Here is a 10,223-nt window from a genome sequence, read left to right on the forward strand (position 1 = left end):
GTGCGGTGTAACCCATCGGGTGGTGGCTAATAAACGAAATGTTTGATTGCCCGGCAACTGCAGGGGAAACAAATATGGCAGCCCAGATAATTGGCAGCCATTTTTAACTGCATTCGTTTGTCTGTTTGTTGGTTTGTTTGTTTGTTTGTTTGTCTGCTGGGGACACGCGCCACTGAGTTGCGAGACCTGGCAACCGACAAAATTCCACTGCTGCTCCAAATGCAACCAATACTGTAGTATATGTAGGTAACACGGCAACTGCCGCAGACAATTGCTGAAATGTTGATTACCGACTGGCGCAGCTGTCGCCAAGTGATCGTTACTGGGACCGAATATCCAGGCCCATTTCCGCCCAAGGTACCCCAGCACTTACTTTTAATAAGTGCTAATGAGTTGCACAAGCCACAGATGCATTGCTCGTTTGCGAACCCAAGATACATCCTTCAAATGGCACAGAATGAGAATGCTTCTTAAGCTTTACCATACACAGAGAGTAAATTATTAAAGAAGTTTATTATTAAATGTATGTTTCATGAAGAAGTTCGGTTTAATCAATACAATTTAATTTATGTTAGTTATAAGAGATAGAATATTTCCAACTATTAACCAACTCCATGTTTCTCAGTGCATAATTATAATTATTTTTTTAAGTGAGCCACCATTAACGACCCTTCACGCACCCATCTTTGGCAGAAAGCACTTTGCATAAATGGGTCTGCGCCCTTGTGGCCCTGTTTCCAAGCTTCCATGTTGCCGTGTTTCCATGGCGGCTGCTTCCGCTGGCTGCCAGCGTTGGCAACTTTGTATGGAAAGTGCTCGTTATGGTGCCGACCGCAAATACTCGTAACTTGGCGACTTGGCGACGTCGGAGATAAGTCGAAAAAGACTATTGGTCTGGCGGGAACCGCAAACTTGGCCGATCAGCATCAGTGCCTCATAAGTCATGACATTTATGTTGGCCATGTCAGGCGAAGATAATCTCTGACTCATCGAATCTGCACATAGGACCCAAACACGACTACATCCCATCTAGGCATATACCATGTATGTACGCAGATATCTGGCCATTAGGCTCATTAGTACGGTAGCCAATTAATAAACAAAAATAAATAATTGCACAATTCATTTGGTAATTAGACATGGCTCATAAAGCTGAATTAGGCAAAAGGCCTAATGCCTATGGCCTACAGATATCTGAGAGATACCAATCGCCGAGCGAAAGGGGGGCTTCGAGGGGGTGGAATCGTGAGGGAGGAACCCGCACAGACGGAGAACTTCATGCAAATGAAATGAAATTGACTAGAGAGCCGACAAATTGAGTGTGTCTCATGCACCCGTGTGTCGTATGTTCATATATTTCTGTCCCCGCTCACAGTGGCTGCCAACATTACACGGGCAGTCCCTCCAAGCCCCCGCCCCCAGACGACCTCGCCACCCATTACCCCCACAAAAGGCACACGGACGCGCATGTAAGTGAACAATTCATTTGTCACACTAAATTTGTTTCAATTCATTTGCTCGAAATGACAAATAATGCGATATAATTACATTTCAGTGCGTTCGCTGGGGCTTTTGCCCCCGCCTGGGGTCCGGGGAGAGGCTCCCCCTTCCCCACTCCCGGTCGTTGCTCATTAAGCCCTGGTAGTGGAGATTTTTTAATGAGATTGCTACTATTTACGTACGTTTTTCCATTAAACCCGACCCATCCTGTGCGAGGGCTCCAATTATCATTTCCCCTCATCAGCAGCAGAAGCCAAGGATTCGGCGAATCACAATCTCAGAGTAAACTGGGCTTGTCAATTTTCCAGTCCTCTTTTAAAAATAATAAATAATATCAGATGTACATATATTTATCACAGATTTTACCCGCAAAAGTTGAAGTTTATGAAAAAGTGGGATCATTCGCTGGAATCGCCTAATTTAAGACAATCAGAAAATCTACGGCAGAAATATCTCAAAATTGCTTGGAAAATCTGTCGCCCAATTACGAACTGGCGACAATTAATGGGGCTTGCCCCTCGTCACGCTGTTTTAAATTTGTTTCCGGAAAACTTGTGGGGTAGATTCACATAATGAACAAAATCTAGATTCAAATCAAGTTAAGAAAAAAAACACAACTTAATAAAGACATTACGTATTAGGTTTTATTCTTAACTTTTTAACACTTTTTAACAGTGTGAACACTTTTTATAATGTTTCTTTCAAACACCAAAAATACAAACATTAATATTTTAAAATTATAATCTCCCGCCAAAATTTAAAAATACAGTTCCAACTGTTATCGGAACTAAATCCATTTGTTATCGAGCGATAGATTTTGCTCTGCCCAGTAGATGGCGCTGCGTTCTTTCAGCAATGCATTGGCAACACTAATTGCGCAAAAACAAAATAATAATAAACAACATTAATCTGATAATGCTGATCGCAGATTGTTTAATCAAATTCTTTATCTTATGATGGATGTGGATTGGCTCGATAATGACGATGAGCTGGCGGCGGCATTGGCGGTTCATGAGCAGCAGGAGACCGAGGTATGTTTTTTGAAATTCTACGCCAGACATTGTTTTTGAGAAAGTCTCTGTTAACAGGAAAGCGGTTCTGGGACCAGAATGTCCCCTCCTGGAGTTGCAGACGATGCCTGCGAGGGCTTCGACATGTCTGCTGGCCACAACTGGATCTACCCAACCAACATGCCCCTGAGATCCTACCAGCAGACGATCGTTCAGTCGGCCCTATACAAGAACACCCTGGTGGTGCTGCCCACAGGCTTGGGCAAGACCTTCATTGCGGCTGTGGTCATGTACAACTTTTACCGATGGTATCCTCAGGGAAAAATTGTCTTCATGGCTCCCACCCGGCCCCTGGTGGCCCAGCAGATCAACGCCTCCCAAAAAATAATGCCATTTGTCGCGGCTGACACTGTGCAGCTGACTGGTAAGGATTAGACGATTATACCCTAGAACTATTAATAAAATTTCAATTTTCCAGGACAACTGGCTCGCCCCAAACGGGCTCACTTATGGGCCACGAAGCGAGTCTTCTTCGTCACACCTCAAGTGGTTCACTCGGACATGCTGGAAGCAGAAGGAGGAGCGACGTTTCCTTTTGCCTCCGTCAAGCTGATTGTGGTGGATGAGGCACATCGGGCGAAAGGTCGTTATGCCTACACGCAAGTAGCAGACAGCATGATGGCCCACAACCGCAACTTCCGGATGCTGGCCCTGTCAGCAACTCCGGGCAGAAACATGGAGGACGTGGCCACCGTTTGCCAGAACCTTTTCATCTCTAATCTGCAGGTACGCTGGGATACGTCGATCGATGTTCAGCCGTACATACACCGTCGCACTATTCGCACCATAGTTGTTTCTATTAAGGATCGAATAAAGGAACCCCGGGAACAATTGCTGCAGATCATAGAGCCGTATCTGAGGCAGCTCATTGAGGCGGATATTATCAAGGGGAACAAGGGAAGCATAAGCAAGAACAGCTTGTTGTACGAGCAGAAATCGTTTCTTGATCGATCGATCCAAGGCAGACACCCCGAGCACAACATCATTATGGGGAACTTTTCCATGTGCATCAGTCTCTACCACTCTCTGGAGCTGATGGAACGCCACGGACTGCGGGTCTTTGTCAACAATTTTGATGCGGACGAGGACGGCAGGGAAAAGTTTGTCCTTGCGAGGGATCGTCAACTGAGGGACTTGGTGGAGCAGGTGCGGCAGGAACTGGGAGCGAACCCATTGAACTACACCACAAGTGCCATGACAAACGGCGAGGTGCCCCCTCTGCCGGCTGATCTTGATTTCGGCCACGCCAAGTACGAAAAGTTGAGACAGGTTCTCCTCCAGCACTTTGAAGTAAGAAATGATTCCTTTTCGATCCACAACATTATGTTAACTCTCCTTTTCTTGTTGCAGTCACATTCTGATTCCCGAGCCATTGTGTTCTGTGAGTATCGTGAGTCCGTGATGCTGATTCAACGCCTACTGCTACAGCACAGACCTCTCCTGCGACCGCGCTGCTTCGTTGGCCAGGGCGCCACCGTGGGAGCAAGCTATGCCCTCACCCAAAAGCAGCAGCTCCAGATCATGGCCGATTTCCGATCCGGCACTAGTAACGTCCTAGTTGCTACCTCGATCGGGGAAGAGGGCATCGACGTGGGTGAGGTCGAGTTGATTGTGTGCTTTGACATCTGCAGTTCCAATCCCACTCGATTTGTGCAAAGGATTGGGCGGACGGGAAGGAAAAAGAATGGAGAAGTCGTGATGCTGGTAACCGAGGGTCGGGAGCAGCAGATTCTCAAGGACGTGCTTGCCCACAAGGATCAGATTAACAGGAACATCCTCAACTCATCTGCCGTTCAGTTGTCTCTGTACCAACACAATCCCCGCATGGTGCCACCACAATTCAGCCCCAAGTGCGAGGAGAAACACATGGAGGCGGCGCCTGAGGAAAAACCAAAACCCACGGCCAAGAAAAAGGAGCCCAAGAAGCGAAAGGAACCGCCAGTGAAGTCGGATAGCCTGCGAAAATACTTTAAAGAGACTCCTCCCTCGGAAAGTCAGCACGGTATACTGCAGGGTATGCCAGCCTATACCATGAGCGAAGCTTCCCAAGCAATGTTGAAGGAGCAGGTGTCTCGGCGGAGTATTACCCTCAAGAACTTCTTCGTGGAAACCCAGGCCACAACCAGCTCCAGCAGTAGTCAAGAGGAAGTGCAGCGCCTCCGAAAGCTCAACCGTCTCCTGCAGTCGAATAAGCCGATTATCTCGGAATCCCCAGATCTAATTAGCCATTTACGCGATGAGCATCTGCCTCAACCGTTGAAACTATACATGTTACAGAGTAATCCTTACTTTGTGAAGGACATCCACACAAAGATGCAGCTTCAGAGCCAGCTCAACATAGCGGAGAATCGCTTGAATAGCAGACAACAGCGCACCAGGAATAACTACAAATTAATTCTAGATATATGCAATGGTCCTGAGAAGATGGAAGAACTAATGAAAGCTGACGAGTCAGTTGGTGAAATCACTCTCAGAGACTTGGAGGATCCCTTGGACGCCAGGAGGGAGAGGCGGTTCATGGCCACGTGTGATAAAATATTTGCTGGCTTGGAGGAGCAAGGCCTGAATTCGGACAACTTTGAACTGAAACAGCAGCTTCTGGAAAAGCTGGAGATGCGGAATCTAGAAGCTACGGTAAATGAGCAACTTGGCGGCGTGGAAACCAGCTGGGAGGAGGAGGAAATAGAAGATCCCATTGAGGAGCAATGTGATTCCATGTACCTGAGTCAGAGGACTGAGCTTGAACCCTTCGAGCCGATACATCACAGTTCTACGCCTATAAGAGTCAAGCCTCTGAGTAAACTGATGTTCGAGCCTCCTCCGAAGGAGGATGCCACGAATCTGGAAGACAACCTATCCCGCTTAAATAGCTTGATGAGCAATTCGATTTTGAACTCTGAGTCCTTTGGAAGACCAAGTCCAGACCCGCCTCCCATTACGGAAAGTGTTATATACCCCACCAGTCAAGGAGGAGGCCCTGTAAAATCCGAACCCTGTCCAGAGCTGGAAAATGTAGAGTCCACTCCTGAAGACTTGGAACTAGAACCGATCCCAGAAGAAGAAGACTTAACAAGCCAGAAGAAGCTCGACAAGTGCAAAGAAGAATTAGTTTCACTTCTGGAGGACATGGATATTTTTCTGGAGCCCATGGAAGAGGAAATGGCGCTAACAAGCCAGCAACAGAAAAGCGATTCCAACAATCAGAAAACTGAATCAACATGTTTGGAAAACCAAGAGAAAGTCAAGGTAGAAGACACTCTGGATATTTTTGATGAACCCATGGAGGAGGAAGTCGCCTTAATGAGCCAGCAAAAGAATAGCGATGGCAACGACCAGAAAACTGAATCAAATGTTAATCAAAATCAAGAGAAAGTCAAGGAAGAAGATTTATTTCTTGAGGATCTCGATGGTTTTTCGGAGCCCATGGCTGAGGAAGTGGAATTGATGAGTCAACAGGGCAAGAATGGTATCAAGGGACATCCAGAGGATTTAAAACCGAAAAAAGAAATATGTAACAATGATTTGGATTTAAATCTGGAAGATTTCGATGATTTTCTAGAACCCATGGCCGAGGAAGTCGCGTTAATGAGCCAAAAGAAAGAAAAGAATATTGTGGAATCACTGCCAAAGCCACTGGAACTCAACAGTCCACCGAAAAGGGAACTGGTTTCACCGACAATAGAATCTAAAGAAAATAATCCCCACTCTGCTCCCTGTGGCTCACCTAATATTTTCGACTGCGATTCCTTGTCGCCTTGGAAGCCGCAAGGCAAAACTCTGGCCGCCAAATTGGCTGCCAAAGCTTCATCAAAGCCTCCATGTATTCCATCAACCTCCAAGAACTGCCAATCTCCCGAAAACCGTAAACCCACGAACCCATTAGGCCAGGAGAAATCGCCGAGTATATTCGATCTGTATCTGAAGCGGATGCGGGGTCAGGGACGTCTAGCCAAAGCAGCTGCCTCTCTACATCGGATGACTTCTACAAACACACCCACGACTCTCAAAAATGTGCATGAAGAGGACTCCCCTGTGATACGACGTCCATCAAAAAGGAAGATAATCATAAGCTCGGATGAGGAGGATGAAAAGCCCATGTCTCAAGTACCAAGCACGCAGGCTGACTGTGATTTCGATGATGTCCAGCAAATTCCTGATACCCAAATGGTAGATATATTGAAAACTAGAACTATTGTGAGCTTTAAGTTAATAGACATTCTTTTCTAGCTGGATACACCATCGCCGCCATTACACGCTCGAAAGAAACGGAGATATTTTAACTCATTTATTGCCGACGAGGCCGAAAAAAGTGGATCGGATCATGATGAGGAAGCCGAGACCACTATTGGCACTTACCTGAAGGATTCTGTGATAGTTTCAAGCGATGAAGATGATCATAACGACACTAATATGCATGCCATTTACCTCCAGGCAGCAAGGTAACATTGATAACATATTTATTTTAAAGAAAACGGTCTTAAAAGTATATTTTTAGGAGCCCAATACAACGACCCGGTGCCTTTAAAATGCCAGCTCCTAGGGCTTATCACAATGACTCCCAAATATTCTCCCAACCAGTGGAAGATGACACATCCCAGTACCTGGCCGGTTCGTTCATCGTTGACGATGACACCTCGACAACAGAAAGGGGACTTGATGTTTCCGAATGTCCATTAGAGAAAGCCGAAAGAATTTTAAAGGAAAGGCGAAGGCAACGGAGATTGGGAATACTACCGCCAGACCCTCCTCCTAACAAGCGCCGTCGAGTCCAAACGCTCAGCACTTCCAGTGACGAAGACGATGTGATTTTCGTAAAGTAGAAGAATTGCCTGTGCCATTGACAGTTGAACCGCATTAGCCATTAAAAAATTGTGATTATGTTATTAATTATCCTAATCTGTACAAAGGTAGCTACGAAAATCACCTTCATAACCCTTAAGTCCTATTTGTAAGAGGTTTATATTTAATTTTAAATAGTTTTTGTATACATTTCTCTGAAAAATTATATATTTAAGTGCATCTTTATCAAATGAATTTTTAAAATCAAAATAACAAAAAAAATTAAAATATATATATGAGTTTGCATAAATAGTAATAATAATTATAATGTTAAAATATTCGGTAGCTTGAACTGTTTAATTGTTTATGTGTGTGTAAAAAATGATTTTAGATACTAAATAATAAAATGTTAAATGATTTTTTAAAAATATTTATAGTTTAAAATTACAACAAAGGAAAACAAAATCAAAAAAAAGTTACATTCTATATTTGACAATATATATTCAGTAACCAAAACTAATTTATATATACCGGAAGATTTAACGAATTATTCATCTAGATTAAATGAGAGGCTTAATATTCCAACGTTCTTCGAAATTTGAATGTGCCTGGAGCTGCCAGGCTTGGAACAGTTTTTCTGCGCTGCCATACCTTTGAATTCTATAGCGCCACCTATTGCATGGATCTGTTGGGTCCCCTAAAGCGACATCTGTTTAGAAATCAAGATAACTACTTATACCAACCGGAAATGAAGATTTCGGCGGTTGTTGGTGGTTACTAAGAAGACGTTTGCTTTAAAGCAGAGGTCGGCACGGCCCTATCTCGGGGGCATAGGAAATTTCTCTGCCCGAGCTCTGCCACACACACACAGTATACATGTGTGAAACGTCATGCTCACAGCCTACTTTCTGCTATTCGTTACTTACACTAATGCGGTAAAATCATATCAATGTATTGGGGTGCCGACCACTGCTTTAAAGTACTCTTATTTATGATTAAATTTAAAAAAAAAACTAATAGAATTTAATGCGAAATTCAACAAATTTCCTCAATGTTTTTTTTTAATGTCAAATACAATATTTTCTTTAAACATTTTATTTAAATTTTATTTTTTACTAATATTTTGTTTTTTTTATTTAAATTTATGGAAATTAACCTTTCAACGAATATTTTTTCACTGCGGTATCTCCGCCATAATCAATAATTTTTAATTTAACAACAATCGCACAATCGTTTCAGCGTAATAACCATTATTATATTTTCAACAATAACAGGCACCACAGAAATAGCAATGGCAATAGCAAAGCAACGAATACAGCAACAAAAAGTCAATTCAATTTTAATGGAGTAGCAATAAAACAGAAAAAGCGCAAAAAATTGATACAGCCATGGGGCGCGGGGAGGGCGTAAGCCAAACTCAGTCTGCCATGGCTAAAGCTGGATATGAAGCCAAGCTGAAAGCGAACCAGTCGGGCAATACAATTTTGCAATTGCAATAAAATAATTTAAAATCGTTTTCATCAACATCAGCTCAAAGAGTTTTTGTTGCCGTTCGAAATGCAAAAATTATTTTGCGGCAATCAGCAATTGCCTGGTTGATGATGGCCAAAACGATGGCCCGGATGGCTATTTGAAATTGATTCGCTGCGAATGTCTGTCTTTCATAGGATACACGACGCCATGGCCAGAGTCCATACCAATTGCGGGTTAAGGCTGGATTTAGTATACCTGGATACCAACCTCCTACCCAACCCAGATCTTGGCCAGTCGTTACGGCCTCGACGATTTTCTTAATACGAAACGTGCTTGCCTGATGCGCCGTGTCCAATTTTGTAGTTCGTTCTTTTTTTGTAGGGTATGCTAAATCGCAGTCGAACTCCAATCCGTTCTCAGAGTTTCATTTTGAGATGGGCTTTCATAAACGGTCGGCCCCTAAAGGGGGCGGGCCTATCGTTTTAGCCGATTTGCGGTTAAATTGTCTTGCGAAACAAAACCAATTTCAATTTCAAACAAAACGTTTTGCGAAAATGACGCAAAAGGTGTACGCCGGACGTGCTGTTGCAACGTATTGAGCTCTCACTCTTTAAACCTATAAATAACTGCAATAAATGGCCTGCAATCAAATACGAGATCTCATCGGAAGTGTTTTCGCTGATTGCCTTGGCCATTGCCTCAAAAGGTCTAACTCGGTTCAAGGAAATGATCGATGAAAATGATTTATAATGAAGAGTTGCAAAAGTGGCGGAAAAAATATATATCTCTAAGGTTTAAGAATATGTGATTATAAAGAGACTGGCTGCCTAGTATATAGTAGATATTACTCAATTTTTCCCCTATTTTGGTTAACCAAACTCCTTTCCGTTCCAGCCATATGCTTGACTTGCCTTCAATGACAAATCGATTTAAAATTGCTCCGCTGGCCATTTGGTAAGACAATAGAAACGCCCACCAACGAGGCCTATTCCCTCCATTGCTCTCTATCATATCTCTTGACAAATTGATATTGTCTAAGCCATTTTCGATATGCATATTTATGTTCTTGATAGTTTTCTTTGTTTGACTCAGGGACGGCGTGTTGCCCGGCTTTATCGCTTTATAATTTTTCTTGGCTTTCATTCACGAAGCTTGGCCTCTTGTCAACACGATCGCTTATGGACAAAGGGCATAATAATGGCCACGGGCAGGCTATGGCCCACCGAGCGCATCCACATCCACATCCACTTCGGCCACATCCGGTCCGGAGTTCTTTGTGGCCTCTCTCTGATAAGTTTTTTGATGGGCCGTTGACTTGTCTTGTCATATCGCGTTAGCTTGTCAAAAGCGCCAGACAATTATGGCCTGGAACTGGACTTTGCGTGGGCCACGATGCGATGT

At 43.8% G+C, this 10,223-nt stretch overlaps 1 protein-coding gene across 1 annotated transcript; it reads left to right on the forward strand.

Annotated features, from left to right (window-relative positions):
- The first annotated feature begins 2,264 nt into the window (after window positions 1-2,264).
- Window positions 2,265-7,699, forward strand: Fancm (FA complementation group M). The gene is made up of 6 exons (XM_017249775.3): window positions 2,265-2,531; window positions 2,589-2,934; window positions 2,989-3,860; window positions 3,921-6,737; window positions 6,798-7,009; window positions 7,066-7,699. Exons 1-6 carry the CDS (start codon window positions 2,454-2,456, stop codon window positions 7,388-7,390), a joined length of 4,650 nt encoding a protein of 1,549 aa, XP_017105264.2. The 5' UTR covers window positions 2,265-2,453; the 3' UTR covers window positions 7,391-7,699.
- Window positions 7,700-10,223: the final 2,524 nt, after the last annotated feature.

The sequence above is a fragment of the Drosophila bipectinata genome, chromosome 3R (genome assembly GCF_030179905.1).
Source record: "Drosophila bipectinata strain 14024-0381.07 chromosome 3R, DbipHiC1v2, whole genome shotgun sequence".
In the NCBI taxonomy this organism is placed as follows: domain Eukaryota; kingdom Metazoa; phylum Arthropoda; class Insecta; order Diptera; family Drosophilidae; genus Drosophila; species Drosophila bipectinata.

Bases quoted from the DNA above. Each gene is read 5' to 3' on its own strand.
- Fancm (XM_017249775.3), top strand. From the start codon at position 2,454: ATGATGGATGTGGATTGGCTCGATAATGACGATGAGCTGGCGGCGGCA. The intron at 6,738-6,797 runs GTAGATATATTG...ATTCTTTTCTAG, and splicing joins AAATTCCTGATACCCAAATG to CTGGATACACCATCGCCGCC. The intron at 7,010-7,065 runs GTAACATTGATA...GTATATTTTTAG, and splicing joins ATTTACCTCCAGGCAGCAAG to GAGCCCAATACAACGACCCG.